At 42.1% G+C, this 26,771-nt stretch overlaps 1 protein-coding gene across 1 annotated transcript in view; it reads right to left on the minus strand.

The window, feature by feature from the left end:
• Nucleotides 1-1,772: 1,772 nt before the first annotated feature.
• Nucleotides 1,773-26,771, minus strand: part of trim36 (tripartite motif containing 36) — a 42,185-nt gene continuing 17,186 nt past the window's right edge. The window contains exons 3-13 of the mRNA XM_079270952.1: nucleotides 19,517-19,863; nucleotides 18,655-18,801; nucleotides 17,447-17,542; nucleotides 16,555-16,692; nucleotides 16,238-16,353; nucleotides 14,996-15,117; nucleotides 9,115-9,232; nucleotides 8,803-8,999; nucleotides 6,269-6,452; nucleotides 5,744-5,857; nucleotides 1,773-4,948 (exon numbers count right to left, since the gene is read on the minus strand). Of these exons, the coding sequence (XP_079127078.1) occupies nucleotides 4,588-4,948; nucleotides 5,744-5,857; nucleotides 6,269-6,452; nucleotides 8,803-8,999; nucleotides 9,115-9,232; nucleotides 14,996-15,117; nucleotides 16,238-16,353; nucleotides 16,555-16,692; nucleotides 17,447-17,542; nucleotides 18,655-18,801; nucleotides 19,517-19,863 (1,940 nt within the window). The 3' untranslated portion in view covers nucleotides 1,773-4,587. The remainder of the gene's footprint in view (nucleotides 4,949-5,743; nucleotides 5,858-6,268; nucleotides 6,453-8,802; nucleotides 9,000-9,114; nucleotides 9,233-14,995; nucleotides 15,118-16,237; nucleotides 16,354-16,554; nucleotides 16,693-17,446; nucleotides 17,543-18,654; nucleotides 18,802-19,516; nucleotides 19,864-26,771) is intronic.

Raw genomic sequence — 26,771 nt, forward strand, 5'->3', positions numbered from 1 at the left:
CCAAAATGCTGAGAAAAAAAACGACAACTGCCGAGTACAGAACCTCTGCTAATTCAGACTACACATCCCAAGACATCTTGATACAGCACGTGTTAACAATGAAAGGCGGAGAAACACACTGCAACTTAAGGGAAAGGACTTCGTAAAGTAAATAGAATTTAGAGAACATGTTGCAAATAAAAAAAGAACCCATGCAAAGTGACTGAGTAAAACATTCACCAACAACATAGAGAGACACACTGCAAATACGGAAGACAAAAATATACAGAAGTGCTAAAGAAGATAATGCTGGGATGGAAATTTAAAAGGATAAAATAATTGACACATAATCAGTATATTTGATACAAACACACACAGATGTGTCTTGGATATGTAAGAGATGGTGAACACACTCCCTTCCTTATAATGTTGACAAGTCATAAGTATTGAACTCCTGTATATGGGACTATGATGTGATGATATTGCATTAAACAGTGCCATGGCACACGCTAGAATGATGACTTATCCATGTGCAATATGTTTCTTGTATTTACAGTACAATGATTAGTGATTATGGGTTTGTATAAAGCATCACAAGTCAATGAATGGGCCTTAGCATGTTGTTACTGTGTGCTTACAGTACAGTTTCTACAACTGTCCAACGGGCCCGCTTGCTTTTTTTTTGTATTCTGTCCACGTCTTGGCTACAGCCAGTTATCATATTATACAGTTTGCATGAGATCAGATGCAGGAAGGTAAATGCATGTCACCAGCTGGACTCCAGCAGCTGTCAAAGCGAAACGTCAACAACGCGTACAGAAGCCCGTCGACCTTAAATCCACACTAGCTAGCTGGGTCAATTCACTGACAGGCTGCCGTCGCGCGGAAGCTGTGGCGCGAATGGCCCCTGCAGACAATACATCAACACAACGCTGTGCATCGCTTCCTTCAGGCTGTAAAGGTCACCGGTGCTCAGAGGAAATACCGTAGCAGGCACCGTCCGGTGGTTCAGCCCGGGACTGGCTAGCAGGCAGCGGACAAAACAGACTCAGCCGTGCGTTTAGGTACGTTACCTTCAGCGGACTCCTCTACCGACGCCGCGCTGTGCACAAACAGCGGAGTATATCTTCCCGTTGCGGTCATACGAGTTATTATAACGCAGGCGAGGATATCTTGAAGTGTACAATGGGACTGGAATCGCACTGAGGTAGCACTGACGCCGATATTACACCTCAGTGACGTGGAGTCTCTTTTCCTCCTTCCGTCGCTTCCGCGTTGCAACGACAGGGCGCCAGCGTGCACGGCGTGACGTCGTCCTCCTCCCACAGCACAGATGGATGGACAGTTTCTGTGGCGAATACCATCAATAAACACATCCACAATAGATTCCTCTCATACATAGCTCATTAAATAAAATATATAAATATGGATTCAGCTGCAACCTTAGTGCATGGATTCAGCCTTCACTTTAAATGCTACATTTGTATCAACTAAGATACGGCATACTTCATCCGATGCATGGAAGTTGATCATTGCAGAGATAAGACTAGATTAGTAAATAGAACACAAAAATGCAGGTACAAAATGAAGCATGGAAAAGCAAGAATAGAAGGGACGTTAAATGGCAAGTTATGTTTTTGGGTTGAGACTTCTGCCAGGCACTGCCTTAATGTTTTCACACGCTACAGCAGTTAGATCAATCAAAGCGAAACTGTGAAACAGCACAAATGTGATTAAAGAGACGAAACAAGATTTAAAAACACTAGTTTTATTTAATGAAATCCACACAGCAAATTATAAACTAGGATTTTCCAGGAATCATTGCAAAGAACATTGCCACATCTTTACATACAGAAACCCACCAGGTACACGCCACATCCAAATGCTCTGGAGAAAACACAAAGGGACAAATGTCACTAATTTAGAGTTCAGAACAATTGGAGTTTACAAGTCAAGTAGTGTTTAAAGTTTGTATCGAGGAAAAGCCCATTTAAAACCAACGTAAACTAATTAGAGTGCAAATTGTCTTGATAGGCTTAGGTCTGTCTAAACGTTTCTACAGCCCGTTTAATAACATTAATATTGCCCACACACACGTATTATACACACCTGCAGAGCCAAACGACTGCCGACATGCTACAGATTTTCTAAAGTGCAAGCTTGGAAATAGATTGAGAGCTAGCCTGCTAAATATTTGGTTGTACATTTAATGAAAAACAGGCCAGGATGCACTATAATTTTAGATGAGATGTCGCGATTATCAGATTTCTATAACTATAAAACTGTGCTGTGACTCAAGAGTGGAACAAACCAACATTCACCCGTTTGTTCCGTCATTAACAGGAATACATTCTGTGATTAAAATAAAACCGTGAACTTGCAAATCCATAAATGCATAGCCATGTTTTAAAGATGTTGAAACTGTCTATTTTAAATACAGGAATCAAGGTTCAGGTCCGTGAGTGTAATTCACAGAAACACCTGTGAGACCAAATGCACACAATCACAGAAATCCTATAAACACTTTAAACTGGAGAATGTTTGTCCAGCTGTAAAACCATGACTTTATGAAATGTTTTAACCCCAAAACCCATAATGTGCTCCACATTAGACAGCCAAAACATTTAAACAGATTTATCAAACAAACACTACAACAAAAAAAAAAAAAAAGCAGAAGTAGTAACGGTTAGTACCATTTGAAAAGCACTCCCTTGACAAGGCAGTTGAACATCTGATTACAATAACTTCTACCAATAGTGATACACATCGTTCAAGTCCACAAGCAAACACCAACTAATAAAAACATTTAAGATTTACTTTATTTCACTGAAAACAATATACTCTGGGTTAACATGTACATGAAAGTTAATTCAAACATTTAGAAAAATCACTTTTAATCTGACAGCAAGAAGGCGGAGATATTTAACTGTTACGGACAAAGCTGAAAATCAAACAAACTAGTTTCTGTGAGGAACGGTACAGCAGTTAAGGTTTCCCAGGCCTGATGGACAGAGGTAGGTAGCATTAGGCCCCAATCAGGGTCAGAAACCTGAGGAAACACAGCAATTACCCTAATCCTCCAGAAATCAAAATATACATGAATGTACAAACAAACCCACGTGCAGGCAGCGATGCAGTATACATTTGTACAAAAACCAAGTGTGGTTGCCCAGCAAACGGTCCATCTAATGTGCCCTCTTAGCCTTGAATATCTGCGCTGATTTAAAGCAAAGCCAATCAACTGCTCAGTGATCTGTCCGACAGCCCATCTCACCAGTGACAGTAATATGCTACACATTATGCGTCTGCACTGCAAGTCACCGGTGGCTTTGATAGTAAAAAAGGTACTGAACCGTGTGTTTTGTGATAGCACTTATTGTAAGAACCTGAAGAACTGCGTTTGTGTTTTAAAACAGTTAAAGGCTGCTAGGCCACAGAGTGATGAGTCAGCACCTCGACTTCCTACGCGCTTTGGCCATTACCGGTAGAGACTTTGCAGCTGTGTAGCCGACGTTGACTACGAGTACAGTGTTGTGGTACCTGGCTGATTTTATAGTGCACAAGTCACATTCAGTGCTGCGCAAACAGTGAGAGGCTTTAAAATCCAAATAACTACTCCAGGATTTACATTGATTTAGTAAAAGGTGAACCGCTTTCGAGAGTGCGACAGTCACTGTGAGACATTAATGTGCCGATTATGTCTGCAACGCTTAAAAGTGAAGAAGCTAACTAGGTAGTGATCAAAATATGATTGTTAAAATCATACGTGAGGCTTCATTCATAATATTGTGCAAAAACAGCTGAACACAACTGTGACGAGGAGGAACGGTAGTGTTTTCTGTGATCAAGTCAAGAGGAAAAAGGGAAGTATAGAGAATTCCATTAACATTTATAACTTTGACACCCTGTCTGTGATGAAACTACCCATGATAAAAACCCACATAAAGCATTTATGATAAGTATTTCCATAATGCTTGTGCAATGACACCAACATCTGCTTGCTAGAGCAAACTAAGGGACCCATTTCCTTAAAAAAAAGAAAAGGAAAAAAGGCACAAAGGCGCTAGCTGTATAGTCGCTACAAGGCTCTTAGGTCCACCATGATTACATCTAAACCTATGCTGCTACTTTTACACAAATAGTTAAAGATCCCAACAAAATAAAAATCACCAAATAATTACTCGCAAATTAATCTATCAACATAAACCTGGCAAAAGAGGAAGTGTAACTAAGCTCAAAGGCGTTTAATGTTAAAAACAAAGATTCAAAGTAGCTGCAGACTAATTGCAGCTAATTCCACTAGATTAACAGCTGATCAATTAAAACTAGGTCAAATACAGAGACTTTGGTATGTAGAGAAGATCTGTCACATACCAACCTCTGAAGACCTTTGTATGTGGACACTTGTGTATGGCTCATACATTATACATGCCAACTGTAAATAGGTCAGTCTGTGGCAGAGATCCCAGTTTCACATTTAGGACTGAAGGCCCTGCTCACATCTGCCTTCATCAAAAACTATTTGGATTGTACTCCATCACCCTGTCATTAAAATCTGCTCTTCCCAGACCATGCCGCTCCCAATGCATCCACATGCTCCATCCCGCCTCAGAAGGTCAGCCTCTTAGCGGTGGTGAACTCTTCCAGTTGAACCTTGCCGCTGCCCATGAGCCCGAAAGCTGGATACATTGTTCCCGAACAATCCACCTGCCTCTCATAAAGGCACCTCATGGTGTCGGCGTCGTAAAAGAACACCCGGCACGCATCGTAATCGAGGCAAACACCCAAGCGCTGTGGCATGGGGAGCACGCGGTTGCCGGGGTCTCCAGACGTGGCGTTTGCTGTGGAGGATGAGGAAGTCTTGGGGATGAAGAGTTTGCCCATCCCAATGGTGAGGAGGGTGAAGGGCTGGGAGAGCTCATAGCATGCGTCTTCACTGCCGCTGTCATGCCCACTATCATGGTCATACCTTGTGAATGGAAGAGGAAGAAGAGGGGATAGATGGACACAGAGATGAGGTTGTTAGTTTGTATAAAATGTTTTGTGACCTACGTCAAAGCCAGAATCATTATCCTGTGTAAAATAGAGAGCAGAGTAATGATCTGCCAAAATTAAAGTTAAACTACCGGTATTACTTTAATCATAAATTTATCTGCCGGGTCTTAATTTCGTAAAATGTCAAATCACAAATTTCCCAAACAGATAGCTTCAAACGTTTGCGCCAAAACATACATTCAATTTACGCTCAAGGAAGAAAAAAAAAGAAAAAAAAAAACTGACAGATACTGATAATCACATTTAAAAATGGATTTTTGGAAAATAATTGATTATGGAAATTGTTCCAGATTCATTTGTCAATTAATGCATTTGGAGAGTCATGTTATTTATACTTATCTATTCCTTTAAAAAATAAAAAAAAGTGTAAATAAAATAAACACTACCTCATACGACTAGTCGTATGCTGCCCGGTGTTTATCACCTTGCATGAATTATGTAATTTACATATGTTTTTGCATTAATAAATGTGGTTCTATACATGCTGTCACATGAGCTGATCCAGCGAGAAAGCCAGCTTTGTCTGAGACTAAGCGCTTTACGAGTTTATACTGGTTCTCTTACATCACTGGATTAGGTATGACTCACACACACTTATCTCTGTGCTGCAGGTATGTAGAGGTAAAGATAAATAGAATTTGTAAAACTTGGTTTCAGTTTCACCACATTGACAGATTGTATATGACAGACATCATGTGCGTGCTCTTACCTCGGGCTGCTGGTGTCTCTGGGATTGTGAAACCATTCAAGCAGCTTTGAGTCAGAGGCCACCCCAACTTTAACCATGTAGCAGTACGGCTCCACCTTGAAGGCCCAATAGTGTCTGCAAAACAAAACAATCAGTTATTACTGCAGGACTGGACAATGTGACGACCTGTTGAATACTGTTCATATTCGTCCTCTGGTGGAGGTTGATAAAGACGGTTAACAGATGACTGTTTAATAATCCCACCTTGTGCTCAAAATATAAAGTTGTATCTCTGCTTTGTGTCTCTTAAATATTTCATATCCAGACAGCATGACATATTGTCAGTCTAATGAGCAAGATGACAGAGGGCTTCCACGGTGTGTGCTACACTTCCTGGGTTTTGTAGTTTTTGCCCCAATTGGCTGACGTTTGTGCAGCTCTGTCCATTCGACAAAATTACTCCTCATAACAGCAACGTTGCAAATTAACCATACTGCTGGACACAACTTCTTTGTACAAAGTCTGTGTTGTCAGTTTTTGGCATACCTTCCCTGAGAGATGCCCGTGTCCCCAATTATGTAGTCCAGCCCAATGTAGCTGCCCGTCTGCACACGCTCCGCTGCGAGGAGGAAGGCCATGCTTGCTACGCTCTCCACAGTGTCCCGTCGCTTGTTGAGAATGAGGCGATCCGTACTGAAGCCACACTTGTCGCTGAACAGGAAACCAAAAGCTGTATGTGAAGAGGTAGAGAGTGAATGAGCCAGAGGACAGACGAATGGAAGACAAGACAGAAAAGGTGGACAAAACACAGGAAGAGGTTGACGAGAGAGAAGAAACCAGAAGGGTGAAATGAGGAAGAAAAAAAAATTGTTTGTCGTCATGAAAAAAAAATTAAAATAATCTTGTGAGGGTATAACATTTGTACAAAGGACTGGTTTCTTCTCTGTTGGGGAATAAACAGGTTTAGAGCCGTGTAGGTGACAAGAGCTGCCACATGAGGGCGATATAGCACCATGTTAAAGCGCTACGCAAAGACCTACTTGCCATCATCATCATCACACCATTTAGAACAGCCATGACATCCAGTCCTCATTTCTTATGTGCAGCTGCCCTTTATATTCATCATCTGGGTTCAATTAAATGCATTCTATAAATAGTTAATGGGCCAAAGGCCACAATTACAATAATCCATGAGATATATATGACGGCTGACATGATTATGCCCGTTCACTCAACCATCCAACGCAATCTGAAGTCTACACTGGGGAGGAACCAGCTCATTTGCATGTGTCTGGGGTCCTTCTAGGTCATGAGGATAATGGTAGTATAACCGACAGACAATGCTGCAGCTTTATGCTACATTAGTTGGGACGCACTCATACCGACTGTTATCTTGCAGTGCCAAGGGTGTATAAAACCCTTCATTGTCCAATTATTAAAGTCTCGTCTTTGGGTTTAATTTTTAATATGCAACAGTGATCGCAACATCCATGTTGCAAAATAACCTGTGACTGCTTGATACTGTAACTTATTATTTAATAAATAATTAAATTAAAATTGGGGCAAATGTAATTAAGCATGAAATTAGCCCCAAAGCAGTAATATTATAATTTGGCATCCAGTTAAGAAGTAGACCTTGATATTTATAGAGTGGATTTCTTTTCTTTACAGTGAGTTGACGACTTGGCAGCACATGGACAGACTGTCTCTCTCAACCAGACCCTGAAATCTGTGAGTTCAGCAGCAAAGTGCTTTTTCCACAAACCCCATGTTAGCTGTTCAACATACTCGCTCAAAGCTGGGCTTTGAAGGACTGAAAGCTATCCTGCTCACCAAGTGAACCATTACCAAGACGTTAACAAAATGTAAGCACTTAAATATTTGCTTAAAGTCCTCAAATCTTTTTAATTATATGGCTGAGAAAAAAAAAAAGAAAAAAAGAAAAGAAAAAAAAAGAGAAACATTTGTGGTCTGCAACTGTGTCCACTCATGCTTTGTCATGAGTAATGTTGCGTATGTGATCCATTGTTTGTTTTGTCCTCTGCCTCTCACCCTGGCCTGAAATTTCACCTCATTACTGACGCACAGTGAATCCATCCACTCAGTCTTACACGAACCAGAGAGCACAGGAATGTGGAAGCTCCAATCTCATCACAAATGACAAGGCTTGTGCAGCACACACACACCAAAGCACAGCCAGATCAGGAAGCGCCGTGTCATGTGTGCAACAGATTCATTTTGATGCGGCCTCCTGCCATAGGAGGGGAAAATGTGGAGTCTGAAGTGCGTCAAAACCAAGCGACAACACAGAAAACACCTCGGCAAATCCCAGAGTATGAATACTCAGTGCAAGCTTTCCAAAGGGAGGACAATGAAATGATTGCCCAGCAGAATATAAATCAGTCCCTTGTTGGGAGGAAGTTATTTGAATTCAAGTTGGGCAGATGGTTGAGGATGATTGTGTTTAATGAATGCCACCTTGCACCTGTCAGCCAAGCTTAACATGCTTGCAACAGATACAACTACAGGTCTCTTTGCCAAGCTGTTGCTCTGTACAACACCCTCCACGCCCACACAAAGAAGCTATATCGGTTTCAGCAATAGCAAACACAAACGCTATTACCATGGTGATAAACTAACACACCATTGTGATTCATTACCGCCATCGTGAATGCTGCACGAGAATTCAAAATCTAAAACCAATAAAGCAGCAGTCACTCATGTAAAAAGGGCTCGAGCAGCTCAGCTGCTGCCGCCAAAAGAGGCCCAATAACGGGCTGTTCTGCTGTACGTAAATACTGTTAGTCAATGAACGTATAAATGCACTTAGGCTTGATTAATTCAATCTGTGTGGTTGAAGCAAAGAACATTATTACGCGATCTTTTTTTAATCATCAACACTTTGTCTTCAAGAACCTAACAGAGCTGTTCACGTTGCCTCAATGCCTCCTTTCTTCTGTTCCCTTTAGGTCCAACTCAAGACTCGGGTAAGACAGAGAACACATACACCCGTCATGGGGGAAACGTGACAGACAGAAAAGATTATGTCTGGAATCCTTCACCCCGCCTCTCGTGCTTACCAGGCGCAGGTGGTGTATGGAAGGTGACCTCGGGGCTGTGGGGGCTGAACATTGAGTTCCTGCAGCTTCGGACCCTGAAGGAGTACAGGCTGTCAGGGTCCAGGTCACCCACCACAGTGCTAGCACCGTACACCCTGTCTGTAGACCTCCAGACCCCACTGTCCTCCTGGGACGGGGACTTGCTCGGGCCCCCGAGTCTGGAGAAAAAAATCAGTTTACAGTAAATATCAAGTAGTTTGGATTTGGCCACAAGCATGTAGGTCTCCACGATCCGCTACTCTTGCTGTCATTTCTTTGTACACGTGCACCAACCTGCGGTATTCAAGCATGTGGTGATCTGTGGGCAGGTGGTCATCGGACAGCCTCCAGCAGATCGAGGCCTCGTTATAGACTCTGCTGTTGGACAAGTCAATCAGAGGAGGGTCGGGAACTGGAGAGGAGTAGGAAAGAAACACAAAGTAAGTCTTGCTGCCGTGTCGAGTTTACATTTTACCAACAGAACATGGGTCATCCTCATGAAGTATTTAAGTAAAACAAGTACGATCTAAAATATTGGAACGCAGCCAACAAAAGAAGGTTAATGCTGAGACAGTCGTTTCTGTTGATGCGCAAGATGAGACTACTTAACTTACACAGAAGGAAATTCCAGTAAAAGCTCCCATGTCTTAATCATGCTTAGTATAGCACTTTAGCTCAATATCTTAGGTTTAAGCAAATGCCGCAGTGTTAGTGTGGCAAGCGTTGGATTTGTCGGGATCAGGACTATCCACTCAGGACAATGGACAAGACTGCCTTGCATAATGGAGCCCGTTAAGAGGTTTTCAAATAGCCTCACTGCCAGGAAACTCACTTTGTAAAACCCCCACCACCAACAGCACCTCTCACTTTCACCTTCAATTTCACTCCTTTCATCTCTTTACCACGGCCGCGTCGGACCACTTTCATCTTTCCCGCTCCCTCCATCCCATTTGTCTTTCCTCTCCTCTTGGTGGTTGTAAAGACTCCCTGTGACGCATCAAACTTCAGACTAAACTTTACAACCCACTTCACATCCATCCTCTAATTTATGTCAACAAATACCCCTTTTCATTTCCTGTTCTCTATACCCAAACACAATGTTTCCTCCAGGACCAGAATTACATTATTGTAACCGTGTAAGTCACCGTCTTCTCTCTAAGAAAGTCATTTTTCAGAACTCATTCATTCTCCCTGTGAGAACTCTCCTCATCTCCTTTGTAATAAATCTCTCTCTACTTCATCTTTTGACATTTCCAATCTCTCCTTTCTGAAGCACCCCCCCCCCCCCCCCCCACAGACAGACAGATTCCCCTCGCTGACCAGTTCACCACTAACTTCTGAGCTTCAAGTCAGTTGGCTAATCCTCAGTCTCTATTCTGCCAGGCTCAACTCTTTCATGAGCCTCTTATAGCCCAATGGCTTTCACGTACAGCTACACTGCCATGTTGGTCACATTTCTGTATGTGAAGACGCATTACAGACATATATCAAATAATGCAGAATAAAAAAATAAAGATGACCCGTTTCAGTGGCTTTGACTAAACGTATTGGATTTTGGAGGTGAATTATAACTTTTGAGGGAGAAGGTAGGGCTGGGCGATAAATCGATTTAATCGATTAATTCGAATGTGTGCTTTAAGGCGATGTGTTTTATTGAAAATCGAGAAAATCGCCCCCACCCCTTTTTCCCGTAGTAGAGTGCGCGCGCATTGTTTACAAACTAAAACAATGGCGGCCAGCAGCTTCACTGCTGCCGCCGCCACCTCACAAAAACAACCCAGCATTTTGGAGACATTCACCAACTGTACTCCGCATGAGAAGAAGAGTGCCCGGTGGAAAGCCATCACGGATGCAGTCGCGATGTATATCGCAAAAGATATGGTGCCCATATACACCGTGGAAAAGCCGGGGTTTATTCACCGTCTCAAAGCTTTGGACCCCAGGTACGTGCTACCAAGCCGTAAACATTTTTCTGACGTTGCCTTGCCTCGGCTGTACAATAGTACACGCCAAAGGATCTCTGCGGAGCTGGAGGGGATGTCATTCTACTCCGCAACAACTGACCTGTGGTCCAGCAGGTTGACCCAGACACCGATCCACTTGACTGGTGGAAGCGTCACCAACTTAACTTTCCAAGGCTAAGTACTTTAGCAAAGAAATACCTCTCTGTGCCAGCTACAAGTGCCCCCTCTGAGAGGCTTTTCAGTGTGTGGGGGGGCATTGTTACATGCCACCGTGCATGCCTGAAGCCAGAGGTAGTAGACAGGCTTGTCTTCCTGGCAAAAAATATTTAGAAAAAACATGCACTACTGTTTAATACTGTTGGTTATGTTGTGAATGCACTTGATTTTGTTTACATGCACTTATTTACTGTGCAAAATATGTTATGTTGATGTTAGATCAGATGTTGCACTTTTGAAAATGTGAATGTTAAAGGGTCATATACATTTTATTTCATGCTGTGTTTGTATCAGTGTATTCAGTTAGAAAAGCTTACTGTAAAAAGTTACATTTGCACAGTTGTTTACAATGGAAGGCTACTATTTAATGCCATTTAATGTTATGTTTAATTTAATTTTATATTTAAATGATTCAGGCAAACAAAAGAGTGACCAAATACTTTTTGTATACTACAGGCACCTTTCTACAATGTTCAGGTTTTGTTTGCACTTTATTTTTATCAACCTACTTGGGAAAATCATCACAAAATAAAAGAAAAAATTGTTTTCAACAGCTTCTGTCATCTGCAAAAAATTTTGGGGGAAAAAAATCGATTTAAATCGTGAATCGGATTTTTTGTAAAAAAATCGGAGATTTTTTTTTTAGGCCATATCGCCCAGCCCTAGGAGAAGGGATGAAAAATCGTCTTGATTTCTCCTGTTCTTTATTATCTGGTCACATAATGGGGATTCTTTATTCAAAACTAACCAGCAACAGGCAAAACAACTCAAACCGGGCCATCAGCCATCCAACACAGCAGGCAAAGTTCAGTCACTCAGAGACAGAAAAAAAAAAAACACCATTGATGATCACATACAGTATCGGCTGCTGCCAGCCCAAATTACACAGCAGGGAATTACTTTCTCCCGTGACCATTTTAATGCCACCGTCCCTCTGCAAATGTGAGAGGACTGGACTCTCAACTCGTCACATCTTTAAGAGGATATTTATTAAACTAGAACTTTGACTCAAAGTGGAAATAGTTGAGAGAAGCAATGCTTTCAGCCTGACATTCTGAGGAAACGCCAATTTGAAAGAGACCACAAACTGGCATTTACGCTCTACAACACAGTCTTTCACGGCCTGGGGTCAGGGAGCATGGGGTCAAAATCTGCAGCTGGTATAACATGAGCACAAACGCGCCGTTATCCAAGAGGGGAAGATACGACTAGAACACATGGGACACGCTAGCAAGGGAGCAAAATCCCACATACAGCGTTACACAACAAGATGGCTGCCAATGATATTCAAAACTTGCCAATAGTCTATTAAGTTGTGTTTTTCTTTGACTGCTACGAGGACGCAATATACTCAGTTTACAAAACACAATAGCAAGGTCTTTGCAAGTCAGTTCAGACATTTTTAAATCAGCCTCAGCTTTTTCCATAAACATAGATGCGTTTTAGTTTCCTGTATAAAAGGATGCATTAGAGCTTTGGGGCACGATCCAGCGATACAATAGTGGGTTCTCACCGCTGCATCATCTGCCAAGACTTCAATTAAATTACTGCAGCGTATTAATGCCCCGACAGATTCTTTCCGCTCTCTGAGCTCCGACTAAGAGCATCAGTAACTCTCACAGGATACTTGGATCAAAGACAAACATCAATGTAAGTGTTCGTGCCACCAAACTGCTGCATGCAGCAGTGATTAGTTTAGGGTACACGCTTATATGAAAACCCTGTTTTATCCAGTGTTGGCAGTCTAGGAAAGTCTAAAGAGGCAAACAGCTGAACATTCAGTCATGTTAAAACAAGCCTAGAGGACTGAATAAAGGTGTTGGGGATCGTTAGACCAAAAAGAAAAACGGCAGAATAGAAAAAGCGTCTGCAACATAATTTGGGGATTGGCACAAGTAGATTTGTATCCAGTCTGAACCGTTACATAGTAAGGGTGTTCGGTGTGCACTTAAATACTGCAGAGAAGAAGTAATGTAGATGTTTCAAACTGCCATCGAGACAAAAATATATAGAACAGCAATAAATATTTTATATTTTTCCAGGTTGCCCAATCTTACGTCTTGTCATCTGGTGACGCAATTTGTTGCATTTTGTGCAACGTCACCAATTTCCCCTCTTTTTTTATTATATCCTACTTTTTTATGGTCATGAATAGCTGCTGCTGCAACGACTTAACATCCTTCTGGGCAACTTCAAAGATTAATGCAGAATTACTTCTGTAAAACTAGACTTTTCACGTAATTTCTCTTCAAGTGTGGGTTTGCAACAAAACACATAGCAGCCAATGTTTTAAGGCATTTCGTTTTCAAACTATCAACTTCACTGTAATTGGTTCGACGATCAGCCAACCGTCTCAGACATAAATCTCACATTACTGGTTTTAAACAAGCAAACGGGGCTGCACCAGCCACAAACTCACCAACAGTCAGAGACAACTGTCAGGTGTTCGGCTGTATCCACTTGATGGCTAATGGCTCAACGCTAAAGGGACCCCAGCTATTGTCTGGACGCACAGCCGCCACTCAAATCTAAACAGTTTACTTTGTATTGAGACGGACCATCTTATCATGAACACTGGGCTCTTTCTTCAGGATGCCCCCAAACACCAGTCAACCGTCTCTGGCTAAGCAAGACCCGTCACAACCTGCAGCAATGATATTCAATACTGCTCCCCCCCCGCAGTCACTGACATGCATCATGTTGTCAGGCGAGACAGGCGACAAGCCTCGGCCACGCAGCCAGAAACCACTACGTCTCAATCTCCAATCCTGTCATTATGCAATTAAGGAAGGACTGTGACTCAGGTGGATCCAACATAAACACCATACATTATGTTAATGCGATAATGTTCAGTTTGAGGATGCATAATAATACATGGTAGTGCAATGTGTATAATTCTCCAGTTTTAGTTTAGTATGTGAATAGGATTCTAGCCATGATCACAAACTGCTTAATCTGACGATTATCAAAGTTGTGACGCACATCAGTCCAGCTGCTTTAGGCTTGATGGCAAAGACTCACCTCGTCAGGCACCGACACTGATCTTTCAGTGACTACTGTGATTAACTTCCTTATTTAGACTTTTTTGCAACCTGCTCAATTATCTGCAGACCTTTGTTAAATAAAGGTTTGCCGTTACGCATAACATTTTGTTTTACCCACCAAGCTGTTCAGTCAAGTGTCCATTACGTGTATCTTTCTTTCTTCGTCTCATAACACCTTATACCTAAAATAGTGTGTAATAATCCCTCTAATAGACTTTCTTTAAAAAAAAAAAAAGACAGTAGTATGCATCCTTCCTTTCCTGGGAAACTTAAACCTGATTAGTCTTTTACAGAACACACCTTTGTAAATCAGACTACAAACAAGCTTCACGGAGCAGTAAAACCCACTACGAGTGCATCCAGGGTTGCACCAGTCATCCTACCGATGACCTCTGACCTCTTAGCACAGCTCACAGGGCTGTGCATGTGACGGACAGGTGATGACAATCAGCTCATTCTGACCATATGCCTGCTTTTCAAAAAACCCCAAGCTGATTTTGTTACACTAACTTTTTAAAGTGGCAAAACTCTGCGTTACAAAGCCAGTTTTCCCCATGGTGTCTAGAGGACACATGAAGAAGAATGGCTTCATTTTTAGGGCTGAATAGAAGCAGCGATTGTTCCCATGTTTTCGTGACATGAACGAATGATCACTTTTTCCAGCCACTTACGGACGAGCTCTCATCGCAGTTTTGTCCTTTCGCAAAACGTCTGTGAGACATGTGTGCAAACAATACAGTGGAGCAGTGTACTGAATGAGAACAAGACGGTGGGGGGGGGGGCCTGAAAACATGTAAACACTTCCCGATTCAAACTGGGACAGGACTTTAGTCAGGTTTAAAGTCTTTGTGAAGAAAACGAGTTCTAAAATTGAATTTGCTCGTTTTAAATTAACAGTCAGAGTGTCACAGTAAATATTGTATCTTGCTCTCTGAAATAAACTGGTTGTACCTCCACCAAAGCACATCTCTTTGAGCAGCATTTCCTCTCTGGATGTGTCCAGCACAAACTCATCAAAGCAGGGGTCAGATGCAGGGTGGAAGGTCCTGAGAGACTCTGTGGCCCTCTGGATCCTGAAAACACACAACGGCGCCGTATGCAATTAAAAAAAATATTCATTGACGGAGGCTCATCTTGACTAGCATGGAATTACTATTGTAATACATCAGGTGTGCTCCACCACATCTTTAAATCAAGCTTGTACTCTGGCGTCATTTAGGTAGTTGTGTCTATATTATATTAGCTTTCATAACTGAAAAGGGGAATAAAGATAAGGTCCTTGTTGACAGGAGAAACAGTACAGGCCCCAGTATCATGCTCTTGAGTGAAAAAGTTTCCCAATTATCCAAAGCTGCTAACGGAGATCAATTAGTCAACATAGCGCAGAAGACACAGCGCGGACTGGACACTGCGGCATAAGTCTTTCCTTCACTGCCCTCGAGTTTTGTAACCTCTGTGCACGTGGCTGTGCGTGTTCCCGACACACTCCAATCGTCGGACACATAATCTGATAGATGCTCTCAACACAAACAGACCAAATCCCACCAGTCAATCCACTGGGAAACTGGAAGGTATCGCTACCGATAGGCGAGGACGTGTACAACACAGAAATAAGTCTTATCGCACTCAAGATTGTGGAGTTTGTTAAACAATCAAGTTTAGCGAAATCCGATAATCATTACTAAGCGGCTTAATTATTAATTTGACATTTCACTGCAGTTCAAAGTGGAAGCTGTGAATAGCCATCAGGCCTGGCTCAGCTTCCCGTTGTTGGATTGGAGGAAAACAAGACACTAGAGTGATGCTTTGGTGCGCCGTCCATCTTAAAATGAACATTAGTTGTTGACTTCTTTCTACTTTATTCCAATTTTACGGAAGTAGTACAATATGTATATTCTGGTATGTTACAAGTCTGCCAACAATAACGAATAACCTCGATCACATGACCTTAAGCAGGTTGATATTCATGCATCATTAACACAGTACCAGAGAGGCCTACTCAGTGTAGGCATTGTTGATTAAGCACTATTGGATATCAGAACTCTTTTGGGATTAGGGAGATTCTAGTCCGTGTGATTGCGTATGACCTCTATCCCTACAGCACAGGATGTGATTTTAACAGCTTGGCCTCGAGTCCGCATTACTAAATATAAACATCAAATGCAAATTGAATTCAGCATCACCCAGATCTACCTGGTGTGCAGCTGCTTTGCAGTCTGTACAAAGCACGACTGATCCGTCTCCTTCAGCACCTCCTGAGCGTAGCCCACTAGACCACTGTTCTCCAGCATGCCCTGGTACTCCTCCACCTGGAAGTTAGAAATTGTTTAAAATCAGTGGCATCCTCAGAGAAACAAACCTCATAAAATAAGACTGTTCACAGACATAAAAGAAGAAGCTACTAAAGCGTGGTTTATTTTTCTACAGTTCAGAATATGATGAGTAAAGGAAGCGTGTATGAATTAAGAGGATCCACTGTAGAAATGGAACTCCGTCCTGGTATTTCGTACCTGAACCTTGAGTTGGTCCAGGCGTCGGGTTCTTGACTGTTCGATCGACTTCAGCATCTCTGACTTCCTCTCCTGCAGAGTCTCAAACAGGCGCTCAAAGTGCTCATTGGCCTGACGCTCTGCTAGCTGGCCATTTTCCTTCAAGATGATAATTGTGTTATCAATTTGTACAAGGCAAATAAAATGCTATTCTCACATGTCCGATAAGCATTTCTTCAGAGGGAGCAGAGTATTGAATCAGCCTGTAGCTATGCGATTGTTTTCCAACCATTACTAAAGTAAGGAGGCAATAGTGGCCTTTAAAGGCATTACTGTGTTAAACGTTGATCGACCGACATGGTTGTTTTAATGAATTAAAACTGCTTTGACTGAAGGTGGTTATAACTACAGTTAAGAGTTTAGGAATACTGTCACCGCCCATTCTTAGGCAATATTCAAGGAAAGAGAAGCTTAACAGTTCACAACTTAAGTATATAGACAGAAGGATTAATGGACCAAAAAAGGTGCTTAAACCAAGAGAGCATCCCAAACACACTTACAAAACACCCAAAGTGTAGGCGCATTGAACGCTACCCATTTAGGACCAGCATCAAAGAAAAAAGGGAAGGACACGTCAGAGGGAAACGAGTAGGCAAATCCTCCCCTTCCTTGTTTGTGTAGTTTGCATACTGTTTGTTGCGTACCTTCCTTATTCGTACACAGAAACTGAAATTGTGCCTCAAGTTAGCAGACAGGTTCTGTAAAAGCTCTACAAATATTTGTATACATATGTTCATTCTGCTTTCTAGAGCTACCAACTGAACTACGGTAGATGTGAAGGAGGTACAAGATGTGATTTTGTGGGGGGGGGGGGGGTAAGAGGACTTCTAGCAGCATGAGTCAGCGATCTCACCTCGGTCTGACTGACGAGCAGCTCAAGATCAGTAATCTGAGTCCGGACCTGGTCCTCTTTGCTGATGAGGTAATGGATACTCTTGGCCAGCTTCTCCTGGTGAAACACGAGATCAACAGCATATAAAGCAAGTTTCATAAGGTCTTGAAAATCTGAAGCACAGACACAGCGACAAGGCACTAAGCTGTCAAATAACAAGATATCGTTAATGTGCCATTTTAATGGATAGGGTGGGATTTATCAATTTATACTTTGTGCTCACATTCCCAGGCTCTGACAGGGTCACAACATGTTCCTCTCATCTTATATCATATTCACAGCTGCAGCTGTTCTGGTCATGTGCAGTGTCCCGTAAGACCATGTATGTGAGAGCCTGTTTCACTGGGTGCTGTGTGTCAAACATTCACGATCACAATGCTACGACTGACTGAGTCGCTGTTAAAAACGCAAAATGTAATTCAGAACTAATTCCTGGCTGACGAAGGATTCCAGGAAATCCGACACATCTTCCAACAATTTGTAGAGACGATGCACACAAAATCATGGGAAGCAAACTCATGAAAGCGTCATTAAATATTAAGCAGCATTGTGTTTGTGTCAACACAGACGAGCAGATTGAATTTCACACAGATTCTGCCTCGACCTGTTGAACCGCTCTGCTGCTGGCAGTTGTATCGCCACACAAGATAAACCAAACTGATTGAAATTACTTCTACTGTGCGGTACAAATCTGACGGCCTCACGTGAGACCAATTTGTTTTAACCCAGTTAGCCAGCCTGGGTTTCAGCTTCCAAAAGGAGAGAGACTGACATCCAAGATCTGGTGCAAGCACAGGTACGGGTCAGACATTAATATTACAGCGGGAGACGAGAGAGTCAGGGATCAGTCAGTGGGCGGCACAGCACAACAAAAATCCATCTGTACTGAATATCATCACAAAATAGTGGTTGTTGGCAATTTCTATGTAAAAACAAAATTCCAAGTCGTCAGGCTGCTTTGCTTGGCCACCACTCCATTGAAAGCCTTCAACAGTGGCACTGTGATCGAACACAGTGTTATCCTTTCCATCATAAGACAGTATTGTGTTACACTCCAAATGACTCATTGTGTATCACGGAGCGCAACAAAACTAATTCCAGTGGATTGAATTAACGCTCACAAGCAGCAGACTCTTCTCTCACAGAGCTGAAGTGTGTGAATGTGGTACCTTGAGGATCTTATAGGCACTGCTCATGGAGGTGACTTTGTGGTTGGCGTGGGATCCTCCCAGCTTGCAGAGGTGACAGACGGGTCTTCTGCAGACCTCGCAGTACATGTTCACCTTCTCCATCTCGTGCTCTGGGCACATGAGCACCTGAGATATTTAACACAACGACAAGGAGTTAAAATTCCAGACAAAATATGTACGTACACTGTCTGCATTTTACTTCTACAGTGATCAAAAACTAGCTGAAGTGAAACAGGAACATGGCCTAAACGTTAGAAGCATCTAGACAGCTCTCTGTGAGCTATTTCCTGAAGTGTCTTAAAATGGAATTTAAAATCAGCACTTTACTGCAAAGATCCCCATTACAAGTCATCATTTAGCCATTTGATTAACGGAGGGATGGGACAAAGCAATGCAATGGATTGACAAAGCCAGTAACTCAAGCTTCCAACATGGCTTCAAATAGTCTAAGATCAATGATTCAGATCGTTTACGATTTCCAATCAATTCGGCAGTCACAGGGGAAGATGTGGAGAAAAACCTAACCCATAATGAATAAAATATTCTGATTTCAAATAGTCACACAAATGTTCCCACTTCTACAGAAACTATTATATAATTGAAGTCCTGATCAAGAGGGAAAACTATCAATGGATGATCAGGAAAACCACAAGGCGACAGATTTTCAGCTGAATTCTTCTCAATCATTAAATAAGTCTACTTTGGACTCATGTGAAAACTTGGCTCCTGAGAGATGTCCATAGTCCAACTGAGTTAAAATCATGTTTATTCCTCTTGGGAAATACCCGATAAACAGGAAAAAAAACAAAGCCTTCACAGGGCAGTGACGGACAGTACTTGCCTTGGGCCTAAAATTCGTGGTGGGACCAACATACTCATGCTGAGCTTTGGGTGTGCTCCAGGGGTGGTGCAGCTTGAAGCACTCGTTGCAGAAGCTAGCCTTGCAGTCCATGCAGCTCTTTGTAGCCTCCTGCAGCTGTGGAGGCTTACAGACGTTACACATTATGGCGATGGCTGCGCGGGCGGCCTGGCGGTAGCGCTCGACGATGTTCTCCAGGGTGAAGTTGCGGAACAACATGCTGATGCCGCGCTCGCCGAGGTCGATGTCGTGCTTGCATCCCGGGCACGGGATGGCGGTGACCCGCGGAGTCACAGAACCTCGCCGCCACCCCGGGGACGAGATGGAGCCTGGAGGAGAGCGAAGACTGACAAGTGAGAAAATATCATGCGTAATGTGGATTGGTGGCTTTGGGTCAGCCAGCTTCAACTCTTGTCTGAGGCCCTATTTTGACATGTGAACAACAACGTCCTTTGACTTCAAATTACACTGAAGGCATAGTTTCCAAGAGAATCAAATGGGGGCTTTGAAACATGTGAACACCCATTTGTGTTCAACACACTCTGGGCTGAGATTCACAAAAGCAGCATTACATCATCTGCATGACTTGCCAAGTATGTTCTTAAAGGGAAAAAATGTCTTTGATAACATATAAGCCTTCACAAGCGGCCTCAGTGTGTCTCCTTCGAGCTGCATTTCCACAATGACCACTACGCCATAAGGAGATGGATGTATGCCGCAAAACATCAGCACAGGGAAGTCTTTGGCGAGTTGTCATTACAGGGAAATGAGTCCAGGGAGAGACTTTCCAAGAGTGCTGGGGCAGCGTGACGACACAGGACAGTTAATGGGAGGACGGCATACTTGGAGCGTCTAAAGAATACACTGCATGAGTCATCAATTTCACACTGCAAGTCATTTAACATTAGCGCAGGAATGAGGAGTATGTAAGTGCACACAATGAGCTGGACAATGGAAATAATTATATCCTCCTAGAATGAGTGATCAAGAAAAAGTATATATATATATATATATATATATATATATATATCTTTTTTTATATAAATCATGCAATGTAAATGAATTACACTGTGAAGTGGAACTTAAGCAAAATGGTAAATAAAGACATCCTGTTGGTGAACTTTCATATCACATGTCCAGGTCAATGCATCAACACTTATTTTCACACAACAAAACTCTGAAAGCAAACACTGCTTTCAAGAGTTTCTCACAACATTGTGCTCGTTACCGATGCAGCAGCATCGCAACAAAGCAGCAACATTGAGGAAACAAGGAACAAGGTCACATCACAGAAGCAAGCATTGGGGAATGCAAAACTCAAAGCCAGCAAACTGAAGTCACTACACGGCAAAATAAATTACAAAAAAAAAGTATCGTTTCACGTTTCTGGGGGACAGGGGAAGCGAGGAGTGCTGGATTTATCTCAGTATGCAAGCCAGTATTTCCACTTCGTTTCCGAGGACCTGAAAATTAAATCAAACACTCCTCAGGTAAGCCACATACAGGAAGACTTCCAAATAACACAAACGGTGCAGCTGAGGGAAAAGCAGTGGCAGAACAGCACACATATAAACTATGATATGTGTAGCCATGTGCATGACGTGTGAGCGAGTGATGTGAGCAGAGGACTGTGGGACAGTTTGCTACCTAGAGGCAAAACCTGCAAATCCAACAACAAACTGAACTACTGAGCTTTGATTGATTACCCTTCCGACCTGAATGCATACGACAAAAGGTGAACTTTACATTCTGGAGTGGCGTTACGATGAAAGATTTAGTCCGACGATGAAGGTGACATGGTCTTGTTAGGTGAAATCATTGGATGAGCGGAGACGTCTGTCAGAAGACCTTCATACTTAAACCAAAGAACGGGGATAGTGAGTGCACGAATGTATGCATGGCTATATTCATGCGTGTGTCGTGTTGGGAAACTGCACACCGACTCAGGTTCTGTGGAACGGACAGCAGGTGTGAGGGAACAGGAAGCAAACGACATGCCTGCAGCAAAGTGTGTGTGTTGATTTGTGGCTCTGCAGAGGGACGCAGACCCGAAGGTAGAAACTGCCGAGTCATAGCCGACGCAAAGGGTCTCTATCCCCCGCACACAGCTGCACACAGCTGCTTGGACTGACGCAACATTTTTATGTTTCATAAAATTATACTGTAAATGCGATCATGTCTGCACATTTTAAAACTTGTTCTTGCAGTTCTTGTGTAATATCCAGGCTCAGTAATCCTTTAATTTCTAATGCAAATATAAATAGTTTAATTTGGCTTGTTGAATATGCTTTTGAAACATATGTATTGCCATTATGTTCATTCAGTGGCTGCCCGAGAGTGATTTTAAGACCATAATCTGTATAAAGATTAATTTGTTATTGTTAGTTTGTTGCTCTTTTATTATATTTTGAGGCAGCTCATATTACCGTCTATTCTTTGCAGGGGATTAGTATAGACAGGCTATTTCTTAAGAGAAAAACTCTTAAAAACACCCACTGAGCATGTCAAATAGTTGCATCAGCTGGCCTAATCAGACAAAGAAAACTAGTATTCAGTCTTGTTTTACTTGGCCTGCAATCTGACACTCAATTCATCATCCGCAAAACGATTCGGAGGTAGGCTGAAACAGGTCTGCATTCTTATAAACGTTTCTCAAGCACTAATGAATGTCAAGTGAAGCATAGACTGTATCCTAAAGGCACAGACAGTAAGTGTTGAGAAGCTTAGCAAACCCAAACATATTGTAGGTGTTCCGTGTGTATAACTCAGAAACAACAGAGACTAACAGTTCTCTGTCTCAAATCAAGGAGCTTTACTTGCAGACATGTTTCATGAAATGAATATTAAGCTTAGCTAGTGTACAGAAATGCATACACAAGTTCCCGTCTCACTTAAACTCCTAGGAAACATCCTCAACCCTCTCACTCATTTTAGTCTCAGCTCCTTTCTGCCAAAGCTCCCGTCAGAGACTCACCTCCTCCGATTCTCATCTCTCCTACTTTACACCACACCACTCTTCTTTTAGTCTGCCTCTTTGTATGCCGACTCAGCATTGCTATAAAAAAAAAAATTAAAAAAAAAGATATATAGTATTTTACCACCATCTTTAAATTCCTCGTTTATCCAGATTTGTAAAAAGTCAGATCCCCTTTAAAGCTCAGTGGACATTTTTAGAAGAGGTACATGGTTTTAGATTTGAACCATTATTGCATGGCATTAAGTGTCCAACAAAGAACGAACACCACACTTGACAACATTAAATGCAGCAGCTAGAGACTCCTGAAAAATCTGTTTCATACCCAACCGGTGGTCGCATGGAGTTTGTGTGGTCGTGTTGACAGGGCTGAAGTAGACTAGTGGAGAAAAGGTAGAACCAAACTAGGGTTTCTAGTAACACTATACTCACTACTACAGCTACTCAAAACACGCAGGCCCCGTCTACCTCGACTTCCAAGAGACCGTCGCACTGTGGCTGCAAGAAACGATGCATAATGTGAAGTGAGAAACCAGTTTGTTTTAAACATAATGACATTCGAGAAACAAAAGACAACTTAAAAGTAAACTGAAAGAAAAGTCAGAGAGGTCAGAGTGAAATACAAAACATGGTGTTTAAAATATACAGACATGTGAACAGCTGTTAAAGTACAGTTAACTCTTGATCCGTGCTCTTATTTACAGGCTAGATTTGATCACAAATCCATGCAGTCAAACAACTTTTAAGGACTAGATAACTGTTGTGGATCACATTACTGTACTAGTCAGACAATTGTTTTGTCTATTTATTTAAAAGGAATAGTTCGGTATTTTAGGAAATACGCTTATTTGTTGTCTTGCTGAATATGACGCTAGACCCAGGACACAGCTAGCATAGCTCAATTAGCATGAAGATTGAAGACAGCTATCTTACCAAAACTGGTAACATCCCATCAGCACTACTACTATACTCTCCAGTCTCTGCATAGATTAAACCAGCTAGAACGTGTTGACCGTTCACTAAACCCTCCCACTGGGCATGCAGCTTCATCCTCAGTCTTTAATCACGACATCTTGGACATGAAACACCCTTTTACAGTGTTCGGTTAAACCACTTCCACTTCGTATGCTAAGCTAACCTTGTCCAGGATGTAGCGTCATACTGGTACCAATCAATATAGATAAGCATATATCCAACGCAGCCAAGTATTCCTAAGAGCACTGGTCCAGAGTTAGCTGTTGAACATGAACGCATCGTGCTCCGTTCCGAGCCCTGGCAACATAAAGTAAGATGAAGTTGAGAAACAATGCAGATGAAGTTTTAGTGAGCACAGTCCCTCTGTCCGTGCACAGCAGGGCTTGTCCGAGCTGCACTGATAAATATAGCCTTAAGTCCTTTCTTTCTCTCCCTTCACCTAATCCCTCATTCATTCCTTACAGGCAGGTTGCATCACCATGGCAGCATTGGTTGTTCTGCGCGAGAGTAAATGTGCTCATAAAGTACTCAGAGTAGGGCTGGGCGATATGGCCTAAAAATAAAATCTCCGATTTATTTACAAAAAATCCGATTCACGATTTAAATCGATTTTTTCCCCCACAAATTTTTGCAGATGACAGAAGCTGTTGAAAACAATTTTTTATTTTATTTTGTGATGATTTTCCCTCGTAGGTTGATAAAAATAAAGTGCAAACAAAACCTGAACATTGTAGAAAGGTGCCTGTAGTATACAAAAAGTATTTGGTCACTCTTTTGTTTGCCTGAATCATTTAAATATAAAATTAAATTAAAGATAACATTAAATGGCATTAAATAGTAGCCTTCCATTGTAAACAACTGTGCAAATGTAACTTTTGACAGTAAGCTTTTCTAACTGAATACACTGATACAAACACAGCATGAAATAAAATGTATGTGACCCTTTACCATTCACATTTTCAAAAGTCCAACATCTGATCTAACATCAACATAACATATTGTGCACAGTAAATAAGTGCATGTAAACAAAATCAAGTGCATTCACAACATAACCAACAGTATTAAACAGTAGTGCATGTTTTTTCTAAATATTTTTTGCCAGGAAGACAGCGTCGCTTGTGCTCCCGCGGTCCTGCTCCCTCCTCGGCGGCATGCCTCTGTTTGAGGCTGTTTGTTCTGTGTCAGATGACACGAACCCGAACCATTTCCAGACCACGGAAGACACATTCTTCCCTCTCTTAAGAACGAGAGCTTCACTGCTGGCCGCCATTGTTTTCGTTTGTAAACAATGCGCGCGCACTCAACTACGGGAACCCAACGGGGGGAGGGGTGGGGGCGATTTTCTCGATTTTCAATAAAACACATCGCCTTAAAGCACACATTCGAATTAATCGATTAAATCGATTTATCGCCCAGCCCTAACTCAGAGGTTTCCTAAATAATCTTAACAGAGTATTTGGAATCGGCTGAGTAAATGAATGACACACGGGGACAACCTCCCGGTGACTAAATGGACTTAGTTTCTTCATGAGATGCTGGTACATACATACACATATTTTAGAAAGGGCCCTCAATTGAGTAAATTCTAAATAAGAACGAGAGTACAGAAATGACAAATTGTGCGCGAAGATTTATTTACCCAAAAAGCAGGATTTGGTTATTGCAGTCCTGCCAGTGAAGAATGAGCTCATTCAGGTTGACGGGGCGAGTCTGAATGAGGCAGGCTGTGTTTAAGAGTCCGCTCTCTGTGGTTTTGAACCATGAATGGCTGAATAGCTCCCAAAAAACAAAAAAAAACAAGTTCACCTCGCTGTACTCTGGGGATCTCATCAGCTCTATACCCCAGTGTGGCTCTGAGGCAGCTTAGTTAAATAGATACCAGGTTACACAAACAGTCCAGTTAGTGTAATATCATATGGGCCATTGATTACTTATTTGATTTCAACCAGTCTGACTTCAATCCCTTTACATGTCCCAAACCCATACTACAGTGTGTGAACTATATGCTAGTGTGTATTACACTGCTTTGCTCAGCGAAATCATTTTTACCAATAAGAAAGGACACAATACTTGCACCATGCATCATCAAACTGCAGCTTGAAGACTACCGACAACTAAACTTCACAAAGACGTATTTTGCCTTCTGTGGCGTTTCTGGAGCCGTTTCACACACGTCCACAAATGGAAGAAAATGGAGCAGCTGCTCACAGCTGAGAAAAATATTCAACTAACATCATTGCAGACTTCTAGTATGCAGACTCACTGTTTTTAAGTATACATTATGTTATTTTCTCAGTATGAACACACTTCATACTCAACCTGCTTAAAATGAGTGCAGTATGGATTTGGGACTCTGAATATGTATAAGTGTTTAACTTCAGCATTAAACCTAAAAATGCATTTAAAATCATAAAGCACAAGTTTAACATTGAATGCCGTTGATACAGTGCTTATTTATACCGAACGAGTTGTGCCTCAATTCATTACAAAAATTGTACAGTATTTATTATTTTGTATGCCAACATAGAATCATACATGTGCACTGGTGGATATCACGGTAAATTAAACTTCTAAACTTTTGCAAGCATCTTGTCATCACCAAGTAGCATCTCCATTACTTTTGTGCATTGCATTATGGGACAATTTTGTCTCTTCCAGTATGAACACACCACACCAGTTTGGTCAAGAGTACAAACGAGCCGACATCGTTATGGAAATGGCGTGCAGCCCGGAGCTCTCAGGGAGAGGAGAGGCAGCCTCGTGTCCCACCACGCTGTTTCCAAGGCTTTGACCCGCTCAAGCTCGGCTGCAGCAGCGCTTGTGTTCGGCAGAGAACTTACAAAATGTTGTGACAAGTTAATTCAGCTACCTGCACCCCCCCCCCCCCCTCCAGCTCGGTTTTAAGAGTTTAAAATATCTTAATAGGAGTTTACAGCTGTGCTTTGTTCACTTGTGTACACAAGACACAAGTATATCCGATTAAAAGGTGGAGTGAAACCTCCGTTCCCAAAAGATTTTCAAATGAATGCATGAGCCCTTGCATGACTCAAGGGGATGTTTGATGCCCCTGGGCCATTAGAACACAGACAACGGAGACAATCAGGGCTTGTTAACATTTCTGTTCTCGTGGCAGACAAACCAACAGCTTGTCAGGTTCCCCTGCTGTCTGTTTAACAAAGCAGACAGGATTAGAGGAAGAGGTGATGACAGCGTTACGGCTGAGTGGTAACATTATCAAATCATTTTTATGTTTGTTCTTGTTTATCTAGGACAAGAGAGGGAGGAGGG

Source organism: Melanostigma gelatinosum (genome assembly GCF_949748355.1).
Source record: "Melanostigma gelatinosum genome assembly, chromosome: 6".
Taxonomy (NCBI): domain Eukaryota; kingdom Metazoa; phylum Chordata; class Actinopteri; order Perciformes; family Zoarcidae; genus Melanostigma; species Melanostigma gelatinosum.